This window comes from Scatophagus argus, chromosome 21, assembly GCF_020382885.2.
Source record: "Scatophagus argus isolate fScaArg1 chromosome 21, fScaArg1.pri, whole genome shotgun sequence".
In the NCBI taxonomy this organism is placed as follows: Eukaryota; Metazoa; Chordata; class Actinopteri; family Scatophagidae; genus Scatophagus; species Scatophagus argus.
The window spans coordinates 14,027,083-14,045,982 of record NC_058513.1 but is presented as its reverse complement, the minus strand read 5'-3'; the positions used below and the strand labels follow the sequence as shown (position 1 = coordinate 14,045,982).

Sequence of the window (18,900 nt, the reverse complement as noted above, 5' to 3'; positions counted from 1 at the left end):
AAATCCCAGACAAGAGGCTTCTCCAGGAGGAAATGGCAGAGTGGCGTGGGAGGCAACACTCAGGCTAGGTGCATTGGGCTTTCTGAGCAGACGAAGAAGCAGAAAATCCAGCAACATCCAACAGCAGGAGGATGACGTTAAGGGCCCCATTCGGCCCCGACATCAAACACGCAACATGGGAGTCAATGTGCAAGTGCGTGAGAATGAACATGTTACCACCCTCAGACTAAAGAGGGGCCTTAGACAGCTAACTGACGTAGCAGTGTGCCTTAGTATCTGCCTATTTGGGTGAGAGAAGGATAACCTTTAATCAGTCACGATGTAAAACTTGGCAGCGCTACAGATGGATTTTCTCAAACCCTTAACAATAAGTCGGGGGCCAGCTGAGGTTTGACAGTTGATCCATGCTTTAACTATTTCCAACATCGCTCACTTTGGGTTCTGTTACAAAAGAGTATGGCTGCTCACACATTTCGTGTTTGCCTCTGTCAAATGAAAAAAACACCACAAAAAGCCCTAATCCTTGGCAGACATGAATATTCAGTTTGTGGTGAACTGAATAACTTTGGGGTTTAGATGATTGAGTGGGGGGGGGCAGAAACCAAGCAATATCATAACATCTCTTTCTGTTTCAGGCATTTTTCACTATGTTCTGGCATTTTACAGACAATCAATCACACAAAAAAATAATCAAACTTCCTTCTGTAACAAAGCTAGCTAAAAGTAGAACTAAAAAATGTGTATTGATGTCCTGTGAGGTCTCAATTCTCATACAATATGACAAATCACCTGATCTCAAAACTGAAACTGAAACTGATAACATGTAGACTATTCAGCACATAATTAATTAATATCTTGAGCTTCGCATTATGTGCAAGTGCAAATAAAGACTGTCGATGAAACCGCCTGAGCAATCTTTTGCATAACAGGCTGGGAAAAAGAGAGAATAATCACATATGACGGACAGAGATAGAATTGTAGACCATGAGACGATAGTAATATAGAGTAACATTGAGCAGGGAATATGAATTTAAAACACTACTTAACTTGAATGAGGAGGAGTTCAATAAGCACACAGCAGACTAAGAACGCCCTCTTCCAGGCAGCAGGATTGAATGGAGGATGATTATTACACTCAAGCAGCACTACGAGTCTCCGAGGCAAGACAGAGGAGTCAGCAAAGAGTTGTTGTTTTTTTCCTAACACACACCCACAAACACATGCACACACACACACACACACACAGTGGTCTAAAGGTTGTATCTGACCATAAATGGCTAAGCCAGTCTTACTAAAGAGATCTGCATGTAAAATGATATTTAATAGCATGAGACTACATGACTACGCTTAACCACAAAATCTCACTCATTCTGAGCATCACCTCAGTGCAGTACACAGTAGTTTAATTTCAGCTTTCCAAAGTGAAGACAGCAATATCCAGTACAGGCATCATATAGGGCTCAAGTCTGAAGTTGTTCCCACATTCAGACTGGTGCAGTAATAGTGAAGCTGCCATATTTTCTTCCTGTCTATGCTGAAATTACCTCAGTGATTTCAGGGGTAAGATGTTATAAATTCAAATATGGGGTTGGAACTTGGGCTTCATATCCTACATTCACTTGCAAAATTATTTTAAATGAGACTTTAGAGGCTGCAGTGCTTTAGAGGACATGACTGGAGTAGGAAACAAACATACCCTTGTCTGACATCAACCTGGTGCAGTCATTTGTATGGGCCGAATGTGAGCTGGGTGAGATTGCTGGTGTTAACTGTGTTTTTCTGATGAGCCCTGCTGGTCGTGAGACGGAGCTCGCCGCAGAGAGCTCTGCAGCAGGACTGACTGGTATTCTTCAGGGATCTGTCAAGTGCTCTTAGGCCAACAGGAGAAACATCAGCCGGGGGGTGAAAGGGGCAGGAGGGTGGGCAGAAGGTTCAGCTTCTAGTGCATCTCCTCATTGTCTGCAAACTCTAAATCCTATGTCCTCTGTATCCACTGAACATGATGCACACTAAAGAGTAGTATTAAAGAGTAGTATTATTATATAATATTTCTAAGGTAGTGTCAAAGATAACCTATAGAATCAAATCTGTGTGTATCATATCAGAATCCTTCACAAATGTATTAATGCTTGGCTTTGCTTTTTGGATTTCACATCACAAGACATAAACTAGAAGGCAATCGGCTTGTGGTCCGGAAGCATTAGCAAGCTTAATTAGCTTAGTTACCTGCCCTCCAGTCCATGAGTAGATGAATACTCCCTAATGTTTGGCAAAACAGTTGGTGGGTGTATTTTTGGTAGAAAAAAAAATAGATACACAGCATGAATATTGTACAGGTATGCCTTAGACTGGTCACAATAAAAGACCACTCTAAAACGTGTGGTTTTATCACACAACACAGTGTCATAAGCATCACACACTTTGAGGAGGTGTGCAGACTCAAAACTGTTTCACTACCGTAAGACATTTCCGATGTCATTTCTGAGAATTTGGCAGCACTTTAACTGACCTCACAACCTCAGACCATAGGAAGCTACATCAGCCAACTCTCTCGCTCTCTCACACACATATTGTATTCTTGTTATTAACTTCTTAGTCAAGTCATTGCAGCAAGTGTCAACAGTGTGGACTTGATTTCATAATTCAGATCATGTGATTACAAATATAATCAACCTGGTGTAGTCAGGTTTCCTATTCTAAAAAGATGCAATTAACTGTCAGATTAAGACAACGCATGATGTAAGAGTAGTTTTAATCATTTCATATCATGACAGCACAAACCACTGAGCCACCGTGCTGCCCTCACGCATATGAAAAACTCTTCATACGTGTGTGGGCGAAGAAGTCTTTCATTCTGAAAAAAAGAAGAAAAAAAAATGGTTTTACATCATTGTTCAGAGAATTTATCTGTTTGTAATGAAAACACAAATTCACAGCTGAAAAGTGCTGGGTTGGTATGGTGATTTTTAGTTCAAGGATTCATACAATTCTTTACTTCTATAAAGCTGGCAGACTGTGACTCACCTTAGAAATCCCACTTGGTCATCTTTCCCTCAAGCTGATCTGGTGAGGCATCAGGCACGTTCCATCCATGAGCATTCACCCACTTCTCATAACGCCCCTCTTCTTCGACTCTCTGAGCTTCTTTCTGGTATCTCTGAATCTTCCAGTAACTGTCCACGAGTTTCTTCACTCTCTGTCTCTGGTTATTAAGATAGATCAGCTTCTGTCTTTTCCGTCGTTCTTTCTGAGCTTGGGTCATTGGTGGAGCCATGTAAGATTAGTAAAAATTTGCCACAATGCAACATCAAAAATGTACTTGGGAAAAAAAAGATTTTCAGTGTTTCAATGGATTATCTTACTTCTGTAAATCTTATCATCCTCCACCATCTCTGTTTGGTATGTTCTTGCGATCTTCCTTGTGAGGTGGTCCTCTACCAGATCATTGAGCCAATTCAGAAAGCGTCTCCGAACGCTCTTATCTTCATTTGGCTCTTGATCCTCTGCAAGATTCGCAATGTCATCAAAATTATCCAGTCCTTCAGTCTCAAGGTTGTTTTGCCATGCTTGGGACCGGTTTGCCAGTTCTTTCAGCTGTCCGTCTGCTGGCTCTGCTGCTTCTTCCTGCAACAGCGATATGCATACATCTTCCTGTGCATCATTCCTGATATCGCCTCCTTTTTCAGGCTCTTTTTCATGGTCCTCGATCTCCTTGATAACCCCTCAGCTAACTCAACTTAAGGGAGGTGAACCTCCATGTTGGAGTGCCCAATGCATCTGATGTTCTCCTCACTGGTGTTCTCTTCTGTGTGCATGGCAAAGCAGCCCTTTTCTTTCTCCTAGATTGTCAAAACAGAAGCAGGAAGCAACTACTCAATTACCAAACTGCAATACAACATTAAATACATCTACAGGTACTTAAAATATTCTAATCATAAATCAAGTTATCCTTGTCTACTGATTCATTAGCTTAGAAGTATCTGCTTGTAAATTTATCATTAAGTAAGAAACAAGTTAATTCAAAATTTCAGTATTGACTTGTCAATTTTAAGCTTTGTTTTTTATATTTTATTTTATTTATTTTAACATTTTATTCAAATATGACATTGATAGGTGTAATGCTGTAGTATTTTCTGATTAACACTTTTCTATCTTATCGAAAACCAGAACAAACCATTGGATAAAGTCAGTAACCACCTTGGCCAGAAGTCAGACAAGTGTTGAGTGTGTTGCCATCTTCTGATATGTTGTATTTCTCTGTGGTACAGTTAGCCAGTGTCACAAGAAAACTAATAAAATCTTATCCATGAGGTTCAGCTTCATGATGTGTGATGTGTCCCTTCATTATCGTTAACTTCTTGTTTGAAATTACTAACTAGTAGTAAAGAACTTCGCCAGTATCTGCTTTGTACATTTTTCTCCTTGTTTCTCACTACTTGCTGTGCTAAATGTAAGCTCATGCATGTAATGTATTCCAACAAATAAACAAAGGACTTACCTTCTCACAGAGGACTGTGGCCGCTCTGCTTTCCAAGCCCACGCAAGTCTCAATTCTGTCCAGACGATGCCAAACAGATAAAGTTTTTGTGCCTCTCATCGCAAAAGAAGAACTCTCTGGATGTTGGAGGCAGATATGAGTAACCAGGTCTGAAAGTTCGAGTTCAGTCACCAGTTCTACCGTCAGCAGTTCTTCCGGTATGTATACGTAGAATTTAGCCATCGTGATACAGATGAAAACAAACACCTCAGTATGACCACTTAGCTCCAACAAGATGAAGTTGCTATCTGACACAGAAGTAAAACTGACTCCTCTATGTGGAACCTGGCAATTTTATAGTTGCCATTTGCGAAATCCATTCCATAATACAAAGAACAGAATCTGACCAAAGTATGAATTCAAGTGCAGGGCAGCACAAAGTGCATGAATTTAAAAATGTACAATAAAGACTATCGCTATCCCCAAAGCTCCCCAGACTCAAAAAGTGGAAGTCGAGTACTTCTCAGTTCTACAGTTCACAATCAGAAAACCAGTCAGTTTCTGGTGTGACCACCATTTCCCTCAGGCAGTGCACATAGAGTTGAACACATTGTTGATCGTGGCCTGTGCAATGTTGGTCCACTCCTTCCCAAAGAGCAAATTTGTTGGATCTTGGTAGTAACTGCAACTGTCCTGCAGATCAATCCAGACATTCCCAAACATGCTCAGTAGGTGACATGTCTGATCAGTATGCAGGCTCTGCAAGAACTGTGATGATTTCAGCTTCCAGGAATTTCGTGTACGTTCTTGTAACATGGGGCCGTGCATTATCAAGCTGCAACATGAGGTGATGGCGGGGGATGAACTGCTCGACAAAGGACATCAAGGGATCTAATTCAAACTGCCATCAATAAAATGAGTCCATGTTTGTTGTCCATGTTGTCCGGTACGGAGGCATACAAATAGCTTCAAGATGCCCTGCAGAGCTTTTTTGTAAGCAAAAAAATGTCATGTTTACATTCAGCGTCATTCCAGTCAACTCTCTGTGTGTATCCTTGTGGTTTAACCTACATGTAAAATGCATTTGCTTCCTTATAACAATTTCATACACAGGCTTGTATGCATTTGTAGAAGGTGGTAAGTATGTGAAGGCTCTCAGAATGCAGCAGAAGATGACTGCATGAACAAACTCCCAGAATTAACACTCAGGTACCCCTGCAGCACAATAGTTGACAAGATGAAAGGTGAATACAGAACTATCAGTATTATAGTGATTATGCTGGAACACCCATGTGGGCTTTCAGGCTATGATCCACAACTCACAAGAATCTGATCTAAGGATATATCAAGGACCAAAAAATTACCCTGATTCCAGTTTTCCTCAATTATGTCCTGCTCTTTAAAACATGAAGGTCATCTGAAACAGTTAAAGAAATGAAAGCATCTATGTTATTAAAATATACAGTGATATAGTCCTCTGGGGCTTGGCTGAGATACTGCAATGTTGTTATTATATTAGACAGTGGTATGCACAGTGAAAGGAGGCAATCAGTATGTTTGCAGCACTCAGATGGAGAAAGAGCTTTGTCAGTGACACACAAGGCGGGAAACACATGATAATTAATTTCAAGTTCCTCTCTAATAGGGTTTAATAAGAGGTTTAGGCGTTCACGCGGAAGCCTGACTGTTCTAATTTGGAGGCAAACGCAGACAGTGAACCTGGGATTGTGAAATACCAACAAAATCACCCTTTTCCTCTTAAACCAATTATATACACAACAGCCCTTTAGCTTTATCTGCAGTTGGAAAGCGGAGATAATGCTATTGTAATTAACCTGAAATTAATACAACAGCAGCTGAGCTGGGAGAGAGGAAAGCCCCAGGTCCCTCTCTCGCTCTTGTTGCCTCACGGAGAAACCTGGTTCTACAAGTTTCTCCCCCATATGACTGGAAACAAGCAGGAAATGCCACTTGAGATATTACTGTATCACAATAGATGGGGCCCTTCCGGAAGGCCAGCAGAAAATACTTATACTTTTCAAGACTACAGGAAGATAAACAAAACCTAAAGCTAAAAAAATAAATTGTACTGGTAAACTGAGAAATAGAACTACACTGTCAAAATATAATAGTGTACAGCAGAGGAAGTTGGCAGATTAAGGACACAAAGAGAGAAGTAAGGTGAAGGGAGTAGCAGGTGGGGAAAACCACAACGTGCCAGGTCGTGATGCCAACAGCAGTAATACCTTTTGGCAGAAATTTCTGCCAGGCACCCAGCTCCAACTCAGACCTCTGGGTACAATCTAACCCAGGCTGTTAGCTCAGCCTCTACTGCCTCTGCAGAGCCTTTAATTGAAAATCATCTTCCCAATACAACAGGGAGAGCGAGAGAGAGAGCAGAACCGAGCTCATTACAGAGCACTGAGCAAAGCTTTTCACCCAGTGTTTCCCCTACAGTGGTCTCTGGTGTTATTTGTGGTGTATCTGTGGACTATCTGCACTGGCTCTGCAAAGCAAACCTCTCTGCACTTTGCACACACATCTCATGAGCTTTAGAGGGAATAGGAGCCTTTGAAACACTTTCGCTATGATTCAGCAGGCAAATCATTTAAAATAATCTTGAAATACACAACATGGGGAAGTTAACTGGCAGAATCCACACTGAGGTTATAATGGGTTTGAATTTTGTATAACTTTCGTTTTGATTTGTTGTTTTCAGAGTGTGTTTGTTGGATTCAGTTTTAGGTTTTGAGACAGGTTTAGTTTTACAGAATGGGCTGCTAGATGTTGTGTTCGATGCATGACAATAAATTACTAAAGAAATAAAAATGAATTGACTGAACTGAATGAATTCATTTCAGTTTAGTTTTGGCTTTTCGTAAACTGTCTCATCTTTATGAGGCTTTACTTTACAACTATTTTTTCACTGTTTTGTTTTACAGTAATAACCCTGATTCACACACATTAGCCTTTTTGCACAGCAAGAAGTAGTTAGTTAATTATTTCCTGCCATGTACTACATCTCTTGTGATACAAATGCTAATGAGTGCATAATTATCTTCAAATATTTGAAGAAACTCTGCAATCTACTCTGCAAGTTTACTCTGAAAGCAATGTGGTGCCAACTTTGCCCAAAATGTGACTTCAGTGACAAGCATATTGTTTAGAACTTGACATTCATCATGTGTCGCATCGAGTGATGCAAGCAGAGCAAAACATAACAAATTGAACAGGAAATGCCGGGATCCTGTTCCTCATGCTTTTATTCAAAGCCATAAGGCTTACGTTGTGTTCTGCAGACGTCACACTGTGACGAGAGAGCAACGTGGCATGTGTGCTCTGATATGTCCCGCAGAAAAACAGAAGAAGGTTGGGAAGATCAGTAATGATGTGAGGAAAGGTTGCCTGCAGTCACCCACTGCTTCAAACTGCCAACATCAAACTGTCAAACAATCTTGAAAGTGCAGACAGGCGTTATTCCGCAGTGAGGAACATTCAAAAGACAACTGGTGAATGCACACATACAGCACAGGCTGCAACACTTAACTCCACTTTAGCTGAAGGAAATATTTCTTAATATTAGCCAAGCACACCTGCTCTACTTAAGCATGATGCAGATGTAAAAAAAATGCTCTGCAAGAATAGATGAAGGCAACTAACTTCCAGAACAATCCTGGGAACTTTTGTTCCACCCTCAGCATCTGGTTGAGTCACCCAAAGAAAACATAAATCCAACAATTACTTTAGCCTTAACATCCTAAACTATTGAATTTGACTACTTCTCTGGTCTCCAAGTAATTGCAAAGAAGTGCATTCTTAAAGAGCATGAACATGGTGTACCAGTCACTGACAACATCATGATTTGGCCTTTTGAAATGCATGATAAATGCTACTACAGTGCAAAATCGGGGTAGTGTGAACCTGACTTCCATATTAAAAGACAGACAGATACATTTACTGGCTGGATGGCTTCCAACAATTGCAAAGCAACAGAATAACTGCATATATTTGCATAAGCTTTAAAGAAGAAATAAATAAAAAAATAACGGCACTTGAAATAATAATTTCCTCAATTAAATTTTAAATTATTATCACCCACACTACCTCATCAATTGTTTCATTTAAGAACTTAACTGGAGTAGCACAGGTCAGACGAAACAACCTGCAGCAAAACCCAACAGTAAGCATTTAATAATATATTTATAAGATAAGCACTTCTGTTGCTGTGTTTGAAGAGCCTCTTCTGTACGTTTACTTTCAGTATTTCATATGTGACCGCTTAAAGGTTGCGTTTGTGGTTTCACAAATGACTACTGAGCATTTGATTTCAGTAGTACGGATATTTTTAACTGTTGCGAAACTTGCAAAAGCATCAGTGTGCTGCTCTGGTAATCAAGTTGAGCACATACAAAAACCTTCCTACAATAATCTTATATTTGTGTAATATATAAAGTTTTTAAACTGTGAAAACTGCAAAAATAGTTCAAGAAATTATGGTGGTAATTTTTCTTGACATATATATTTCCATTTTATGAAACAATATGGATCAAAAAAAGTGAATAAAAGATAAAATAAAGAATCAAAATCAATAAATAAACTCAACAAGTGAATTAATAAAAATAATCGTGACCTTGCTAAAATACAGAAGAGAAAATAGAGAAGTTCACGTAGAAGGTGTAAAGGCCAAATTTATTTCATGTCTCCGCAGTCTGTCTGTCTGTCTGAGATGTCACCTGCAAAAATGAGACGACTTCATCTAAATCCCTAAAGGTTGATCAGAGTAGAACTGCTACTCATGGAAATCTCAAAGGGCCTCCAGGACCCACCAACATCTGACCTGGAAGGCTCTGACTTTATCAAGTATTTAGGTGGCCAGCCAGACACACACAGAACACACGCACACACTGAACAAACACACAAACACACACACACACACACACACAAAAGGCCACTTCATCCAATGCCAGCCCTACTGAAGGGCTGTCTCTAACTGCACGTGGCAGTCCCCAGCCCGTCTGCAGCCACAATCAATGACTGACAACTCCATTACAAGTCCCCAAAACAACCCACAGGACTTTTAAAAGGTGCCGATTGCAACATTAATATGGACCACAGCTGATATTAATGTTGACATTTTTATACAACCTGAATAGCCTCTGAGTTGTTGAGCCCTATGATTTGTGTTATGCATGAATCTAAGCATCTGGCATGAGGGGACTTAAAATCAATATATTATAATGACTAAAAAACAAAACCCTAGGGAAGTTTGCTCAGGCAAAACAAATGTGTTCAGTGGAGAATGTGGTCCACCTTATGTGACTTCAATAACAGCTTGGATGTTGACGCCGCCTGCACTCGTCTTTTAAGTTATGCATACACCCTGAGACATACCTGCTAACAGCTTACAGCTAGACTCCTCTGAGGTACTTGGGAAGTGAGTTTTCCCAGGGCGCCCGTCCTTTTAGCCCACACTTGACCCACAGAAACAGACAGGTCGTCCAGTGTCAGCTCACCCACTGGCAGCCTGGCACGGCCTCAGCTCAGCTGTGGGCTCATCACTCTGGCAGAAGAGAGCCTCAGCCGGAGAGATCAGCTAGATGTTAAGAATACTCATTACAGACTGAGTTTACTGTCTTACACTCACTGCCAATTTTTTCTACTAGCTTTTATTCCTAGATTTAAATGTGTTTCCACAAAGCAATTGTGCTGCTTATTTTGTCTTAAGCTTGTGCCTCCTGTGGGGAAAAACAACCCCACAAACCAATTGTAAGAAATGCTTCCTGATGTTTTTGGCAAAGAATAATAAAAGTACAAATCATATTTAAAAATAAATATTGACAACTTGCAAGCCAAAAAATGTGATCTATGGAGGTGGGGCACTTCACCTGAAACACATACTATTAACTGTCAGGGGGAAATGCACCATTCCAGGTAAGAAACAGAGGTGACCAAGCCATCATCTAATGACTAACCGGATTACAAGACGAGATAGGTCAGAATCAGGGCGGCTCACCACCTTCATTGACTGACTGTGAGCTTACTTCAATCCAGATTTATGATTTTCTTTTCCCAGTTTTGTTCCCCTTGGACACTCCTTTCACACCTGCTGGCAACCCTGATTGAATGGTCAGTCTGCTTACTCCTTTGGATTGGATTCTGATGAAGACACTCAAATTACTGTAGCTAAAAATGTCTTTGTTCCTATGAAACGCAAAGAAAGAATTATTTTTGTTTATTTTTAACTCTGTCTTAATAATCTACTAGGAATTACATATTCATGCCAGTAGTCATTTTGTCTCAGGAGGTTCAGTTCTGGCCTTGACTATCATTTTAGATGAAACTCTTTCCATGCTGAACTAAGCTGAAGTTTATTAATAAGAACCAACGACTCCACACAGTCATATTAACTGCCTGCCTGATATAATATGACAGTTGAAAGGTTCTCATATATTAATTTCATCCAGCTGAATGTAAATTATGTAATAACACACATCTACATCAGCGACCTTTGTTTCACATCGACGTGTTACAAACCATTAGCCATCTGTCAAAGCTAGCAGAGGCAGCACAGCAGGACTCCTTTCAGACAATGCTCAAGCTGCTTGGCATGTCCTCAATCAATACCGAGGGCATCGGAGAGCGCCTGCCTGTGTGGCCAACCCACACTAGTCACTCGCTCCTACAGCATCAGCATACACGTGATCAACCCTGATGTGAGTGTTTGTGTGTCCTTCCTTCCTTCTTATCTTATCTGCTTTTGACAAACTGCCAAGAAGGAACCATAAGGGTCCATGGTTAAATGTCATGGAGTCCACGCACACTCATAAGATGCTATAGGCAACCAAACAACCAACCTAAGACATTGTGAAACATCTTGGATACATAGCACCAACCAGCTTCTCCAGATGTTACTAAAAACAAAAACAGCTGAGATCAAAAATGGAGACAAAAAGTCCTTACAAAGGGCGCAAATGACGATTTTTACAGAATGTTGACTCATTTCTGATTCATAACATTACATTTATAGCTCTCTCCAGATTTACTTGTTCCCACCCAAACAGCGGCACTATAATTAGCAGTCAAAAGACAAATCATACGTTCACCTGCGTAAATCCAAGGTTAAATTGTTCGTTCTCCTTTTTCCCCACCCGGCTCTCACCACACGCTTTCAGATGACAGCGACACTTAAACAAGATGTAGAAAGTGTTCCATGCTTTGTCTCAGTGGTGAGCCAAAAAGGAATAGTGTGGAACCACTTAGCTATGCACTGATTAAATAGGCCAGCTGTCATTTGTCTTAGCCACCATTTCACAGCAAGCCACTGGGAGCTGTACTATTAGAACTGCCTCACCAAGCAGCACGGCCTAGTGTTAATATATAATTCCCTTTCAGAATGAATAATAGCAAAGTCACACTGACCTCCAAAGAGAGAGGCGGAGGATGGTGGCCAAAGTTTTGACTAAGAGACAGTGTGTGATGGCTGCCCAGACAATTAAGATTCTTTTAATATTTTGTGCAACAAAAATGGTATAATCATATCAACTACCAAAGGTAACCCATGAGGGGACCCAAACTAGGTATGAGTCATAAGGTCTGGCACACAGCTAGCTCACACTGGGACTGTGCATATATAATCTAAGTCACCATTCAATGTTTTTCCAGATGTTTATGCAGATGGCTTACATTGTGTTGACAGATCTGTAGGGCAGCTTAATAAGCGCAGGGTGTATTCAGCCTTCTGCATGCCGACAAAAATAAATACACACCATGATGCGCTAAGACATAATACTGGAAATGATTATGTTAGCTTTGTTTTCTCACTCCGGGTGAGCACTCATAAGAGTTCCACACTTATCATAGCCAGTGCTTCATAAAAACACACAGCACACCCATACTGGTTACCACACCAAAGGAAGGAGGCATAAGCAAAGAAACAAACAAAAATATATCCCACTGTAGATCTGTGTCTCCTTTAATCTGATCATCCACCTCTCTGCTGCAAAACACAAGCAATTTCTGTTTGTACATTTTTATTTATGAGCAAAGGTGGCTGGGCTGATCATAAACACCACCTGGCTGCAACACAGACCAAACAAAGATGAAACTGTTTGTTAGCCTCCTGACAAGACAAAAAAACACCTCTCTTCTGCACATCTCCACGCATCTCCTTCCTCCTTCTGGCTCCTTCCTATTAATCAGCTGCTTTACTCACTGTAGTAAAAGCACCCTGTCTCAGATTTTGTCAGCTCACCTTTTTGTGGAGAGAGTTTAAACGCAGGCAAAGAGAAAGTCAGGTGCCTTGTTCTAAAACTCAACTGTGTATGGTTAATATTACTGAATGCTTTGTTATGTGAGAATTAATAGCTGTGAGGTCTGGCAGGAAGTGCAGCGACGACAAGAGCCACACTTTTCTCGCTTTTTATATGTATCACCCCTTAAAACAGACGTGAGACTTAAGGCGTTTTCTGAATGAAATACAATGAAAACAGCTCCTGGCATATAAAACCAAGAAGTAAACTGATAAAAGAGAATGATGCGAATTTCAGCCCTCCTATATTTCACACCAAATAGCTTCAGTCCTGACTATGAGAGAAGGATAAAATACGAGGCAGGCAGCTTAAAAACACATGGTTAGAATTTATGTAGTAACCGAGACTGTGTTTTAATTGCAACCATATTTGTTAGCTTACTTCACTTGTGGGAGAGAGAAGGTTTACTTGGGTGCAGGGCGGGGGCTTCACAAATTACTTAAGGCCTCAGTCAACAGACAAAACGACTGCGTCTCGACTTTCTGCTCCCAATGTGTCACTCACCGCTAACCTGTTCCAAATGAGAGCCGCCTAGGCTTGTCAGTCCTGTTGGCCTGCAGTCTGCCACACACCAGTTTAAGAATATGAATCATAGCCACACTAGAGGAAACGTTTAGACCTTGGTCTGTATGTGTGAGTCCAATTGTCTTCTTAGATAAGCTGCCAGTATGTGATCTGACCTACAGGAAGCAGCATTTCCTTACTTCCCAAACCTGCAAGATGACCTGGGAAAAAAAAAAAAACATCCAAATGTATTTTGGATGGCGATTTCTATGTTCTGGGCTGGTGTAATGTTAGATTACTTAAAGCTAAATTACAAAGGGAGAAGCATCATGGGGAGCAAAACATTTCTCCTGACAGCACACGCACCAGAATGTAATTTGTGCTTAAGTCTCGACAGCAATCTGTGGATCCAGTAAATAGTCCTGTTGCTTAGTGTTCCCTGGTTTGCTTTATAGAATTGCATCCCTCTGAAGTCTCTCTTAAGGAACAGCAGCATCCTGATGAAACAGAATTAATGAGACAACACTTGGAATTAGCATCAAAAGTATTTCTGGTTAATTCATCACAGAACCCAGAAATGCTAAAAAACATTTCCCCGAGGCCCTGTTAAATCACTTTTGAGATGCCACAAGAATAACTAGGCTTCAAAAGTCCTGATCCCTCTGATTTATGCTGTGTTGGTTGGCATTTGTCAAGAAAAGAGCTGTGTAATGAAATTAGCTCAAGGTCAAGAAAGATATGATTTTAACATTTCCTTGATGAATGGATCTTTTATGATACGAATGCGGGTCAAAGAATGAAGCCGTGCCCTAAACCAAAAACCTTAACTTCCCTTTCAAAATAGTTAAGAATTCTTTCTGTGTGGCACCACCTCATGAATGCAGATGAAATTTGTCAAATCACCAGATGAGCAGAGTTAAACTGGGGCTGACAGGCAACATTCTGAACATGCCAGTGGAAGGGAAGACATTGTTTGGAGGAGGAAGTCGAGTGAATGCCTCAGGGCATTAATTATTCTTAGAAACAATGTAAAAAGCAATAAAGTTTGCTGCCACTAGTGGGTTAGAGAGGATTACAGATGCATTAAGAACATGGGTTTCCAAAACCAAGTCAACCTAACCTTGTTCAATGGGAACAGGTTTTACTACACCAAACAAAGGGAGGAAAGAAGAAGACTACAACATTATAAACATCAATGTAAAGAGTTGGGCTTGTGTAGAAATTTTTAAATCAGATTGACTTTAAGCCAAATACTGAACCAGCCAGCTATGCAATATGTATGTTACCACTGAGCAAATAAATGAGAGTGTAGCGGCACCACAATCCATTAGGACAACTGTGACACATTGTGGTTTATTTCTCATAACCATTTGACATAACTCCCACTGAGCTAATGTGCTGTCCTGGGGATCCTGCACGACGCTAGCTCTCTCCACCTCCACCTGACAAATACCAGTTCACTCGGTTACATAAAATTAAGACGGTTTAAGCTTGTAAATGTATTCGGTTACTTTCCACTACTGCCATATACCTGGAACGGGGAGGGATATTTCTCATAATACGCAGAGATTCTACAGACTGGTAATCCTCCCTACTGCCAGGCGCAGAAATATGGTCAAATGTCAACACAAATCAAACTCCATGATAACTATAAGTGATTTGAGAAGATACAGGCAAGAAATCACTTAAAAGGTTAATGTATTCTATCAAATTTCGGTCACACCGTGGCTGAAATGATTAGTCAAAAACTTTAATAACTGCTTCCATTTCAAGCCTCCAGTGTGAGGACTTGCTGGTTTGTTTCACTTCTTTAAAAATTTCTGCGCCTCTGCCACTATTTTCCAACAGTTCGTAAACTAAACAAGTCTTTTCTTATCTCATCTCATTAACAAAAAGGAAAAATAATTGATGATTTAATCATGTATAAACTGTAGTTACAGCTGAAATAATGATGTTACAATAAAATCAAAGACAATCTCTGGTCTTATGTCACAATCCTCATTAAAAAAAAAATACTACCCATCAGGTGAATTTAATGAAGAGCTCAGCTTATCTTGCTGAAACTAATCTTTGGTTGCCACACAGAGGAGCAAAACAACCCACAGATTTGTGTTTTTCCACTTATTACTGTCACACAAATTTAATATGGTTTAATTTCCAATATTGGTTATTGTGTTGGAGCCAGCAACTGTGCAAAGCCTTGCTTCCATAATGATCCAAATACTGTAATGTGAGTCTGCTGGGATGATAACAAAGCCCTTTATTATCACTGCCTTGCTCTATGTAAGGGGACAGCAGTATTTATTAGTAACACTGCTGTGAAAAGACTAAAGGAGACGGTTTTCCCGAATACACTAATACAGCCATGGGGCCATTATGAGACTAGTGAATGGTGTGAGAAAAGTTTTGCTGAAATAGAAATAGGTCCATAGTGAGTACTGCCAGCATAAGAGGTCTCACAGAGTGCTCATTAGTGCTTCTTGGTCAACACATGAGGTATTAAAAGTGTAATGGCTGTGTACCCCACCAATCCTCTGCAGCAGTGATGTGGCAGCTGCCTCTCTTTCTACTAATGACTCATCCACTTTTGCATTTGGGAAGCCATGCGAGAACTTTCTCTGAGATGTTGTGACGAATCTCCATTTTTCAAGATCTCATAGATATCTGACAATATATCGACGCAATTGCTTTTGTCAGAATGGCATATTTTTCACAGACAGAGCACGCATTTCCTTAAGCTGACTGCATCTGCTGTGACCACAGGCTCATACAGCATGGACTGAGCTGAAAACAACAGAGCTTGTTGGGAAGCCGATGTCGAAACTGCCAGGCAAAGCTTTGACGTAACCTGCCGAACTCATCCATCAATCGGCGTCAGCATCCCTCATACAGCCGCAAGCCCTCAGTCCCACTAATGGACGGCAGCTGAAAAGGGACTCGGTATGCATGTGTTGGGGTACATTACAAACATTAACAGTAACTACCTTGTGTCGTGAAACCAGATTATCCTGAAAAATATGCTAAATTTGCCCCTTGAACAGGAGCAGGATGTTCCAGGTGATACCCAGAAACATCAACAGGATTTTTTCCTTTAACTATTCAAGAATTCAAATATGCACAGTGGGTGCGTTCAACCATGACAATGTTGCTCTCATATTTTGTGTCCATCAAAATTAAAAGTCATAAGTCATACAGATCCTCTACAATATAACATGCTTCAAACCTTTCTGGCTATTTTGCCTTCAGCAGAGTTGTTCATGTTATTTACAGAGCATCCATCAGTCAGAGAGATTAAAAAACACTTTTATTTACTAACTGTATTAGATCTTCTGTGTAAATGTATGTAAATAATACCATTCTTGCACGTCGGGTTAGATGCTAACTACATGTCATTGGCTTTGTGCCTGTACTCTGTACAATGCCAGTAAAGTTTAATAATCTAATCTGTGTCAACAGCTATGGAAATGTATTCAAAAAATCACATCTAATGCAAACAGCACCGGCAGACTTCGTGGCCCCTTGGTCAGAATATAAATAAATGAAATCCGGTAGTTTAAGGTCAGTTCTTCATTTCAAATGCTTTATTTTAAGAGAAGAAAAGCGGTTAGTAAACGCATGCATGTCCTGTAACTGATTGAACATACCCTGGATAAACATTTCTATTTGTCTTGGCTGCATAAAGAGCTGAGAGATATTCTCTAATTGATCGTTTCAGTTTAACTTAAAGTAATGTGAGTTACTCGCTCTTATTGTGTTGTTAAATGATACCCTAAAAGAGAGACAGAGAGAGAGTGGAAGCTAAACCGGGACAGGGTTCTCAGGCCAGGACGCCTGCTTTCAAAGCATTTGAGGAAGTCATAATGAATAACCAACAAGCGAAGGTTTTCCCTCAGTAGAAGATGGAGTAGCAAACACCAACAACCAACAAGCTAAATGCTTACAAGCGATGCGTAGCACGATACAAGCTAGTTACTTTGTAGCGGAGGCCCCACAACACAGGAAACAGCGCTACAACTAGGCGCGCCTCTCAACAATTCCCAATCCACACACACAGTCCCCCTTCTTCACAATGGACACACATTCCTTGTTTTGCGTTTCATGCAAACTTGCTGGCAAAAGCCCGACACGTGAGATCTGCATTCCCACAGTGTGGCACATTTCACTCAGATAAAATTCACATGGTAAACAAAAGAGCCGGCCGCTTTTTTCTAATCACAATCCTTCTCAAACTTGTGCAATCTGAGAGCAGAAAGCAGAGCTAGGACGAGCTAACGATGGAGCGTGCAAGTTTTCTCTCTCTTTTCTCTTTTCATTTTTATTTCTACGTACCAACACCATACTTTTCCTTTTTGGTGGGCACCCAGCGAGACATTCTCGGTGTCCAGGCTTCCCCGAGTTGTCGTGTATCCTGTTAGAAAAGACCTCCTGCCGACTTTTTTTTCAGTTTTCTCTCAGCTTTGGGGAGCTACTCCGAGCAGCCATTTTCCACCAGTGACAGGACGCTCCGCAAGGGGGAGGAAGGGATCACAACTTTTTCACCCTGTAGGCGTCCTGCTAAACTCCCACTGCTCTTTATACTGAGGCGGAAACTGAAAATGTTTGAAGAACTTATGGGTTGAGACATTCATCTTCAGCACCACATTATCAGAAACTGATGATGGATAAAACGTTTATTTATTTATGTTGTTTGTTTTTTTCTTTCATGTAGCCTTCATAAGCTTATTAAAACTCTCGGGCCACTTATTCTGAATATAAATCACCCATCGGTAAAACCTGCTGGGAGCATGTAAGGCAGAGCTGTCACAATGGTCATGTCTCCAACACCAGATGATGCTATTTAAAAGTGAAATAGCTGTTTTTGTGTATCTGTTTAGGCTGACTTTATATCCTGTCTGGGAAAAGTACAACACACAGTTAACATCAGTGACCATTGTTTACCATTTTTCACATTCCAAAGTAAAAAAACAAAACAAAAAACTTGACATTTTTAGTAAAGTAAACTTCTCCTAGTTCCAAACCGTCACAATTATAGATTTGCTTTTGGTAGAGGAGAGAATTAAGTGTTGTAAATGTTTTCTGCTGATGTCCAGCTTTAAGCTTAATTTACAGCACACTTGGCACTTTGGTGCAACTTGTCCCAGTGAAGATGACACTTTGCGGGATCACTTTGCTCATTGGGTCTGGTATATATGGGGGGTTTATGGAGTCTGCAGTGCTGCCAGCGCTGGTTGCTGTCATCAGTGTAGCTCCTCTGGGTGCTGGGTGTGGTGTTGGCCCAGATTTGCAGAATGAGGTGCAGGTTGAGGCCTGGTCATTAAGGGTGGGGTGGTGCTGCTCTGGTTCTGGGGTGACTGTGTTGGGGATGAGATTAATACCACAGAAAGCAAGTCTGTAAGGTAAAGTATACTGCTTATGTGCTATGTTGAATAAATTGCTTAAATTTGTATGGATGACCTTCACATTATACACACTGGAGTGTATAGGGAGACAAAAGATGTCCTCTCAATTTTTCAGCCTTTTACAGAACCTCAAACAATTATCTCCTTCAGCAGAATGACACATCAGCTATAAAACACAGTGTCTAAATATCCTAAATTATGAAAATTGGTT

The 18,900-nt window shown here is 40.6% G+C and overlaps 1 protein-coding gene and 1 long non-coding RNA gene across 3 annotated transcripts in view; both read right to left on the bottom strand.

The window, feature by feature from the left end:
• The window catches only part of dock1 (dedicator of cytokinesis 1), a 164,736-nt gene extending 146,881 nt beyond the window's left edge, over nt 1-17,855 (bottom strand). For both annotated transcript variants that reach the window (XM_046377496.1, XM_046377497.1), the window contains exon 1: nt 17,620-17,855. In XM_046377496.1, the coding sequence (XP_046233452.1) occupies nt 17,620-17,662 (43 nt within the window). In that variant the 5' untranslated portion in view covers nt 17,663-17,855. The remainder of the gene's footprint in view (nt 1-17,619) is intronic.
• Nucleotides 1,206-6,569, bottom strand: LOC124052816. Its single transcript, XR_006842058.1, has 3 exons — nt 4,499-6,569; nt 3,025-3,839; nt 1,206-2,854 (listed from the first exon to the last, which is right to left on the bottom strand). It is a non-coding gene; the product is annotated as an uncharacterized LOC124052816 (long non-coding RNA).
• Nucleotides 17,856-18,900: the final 1,045 nt, after the last annotated feature.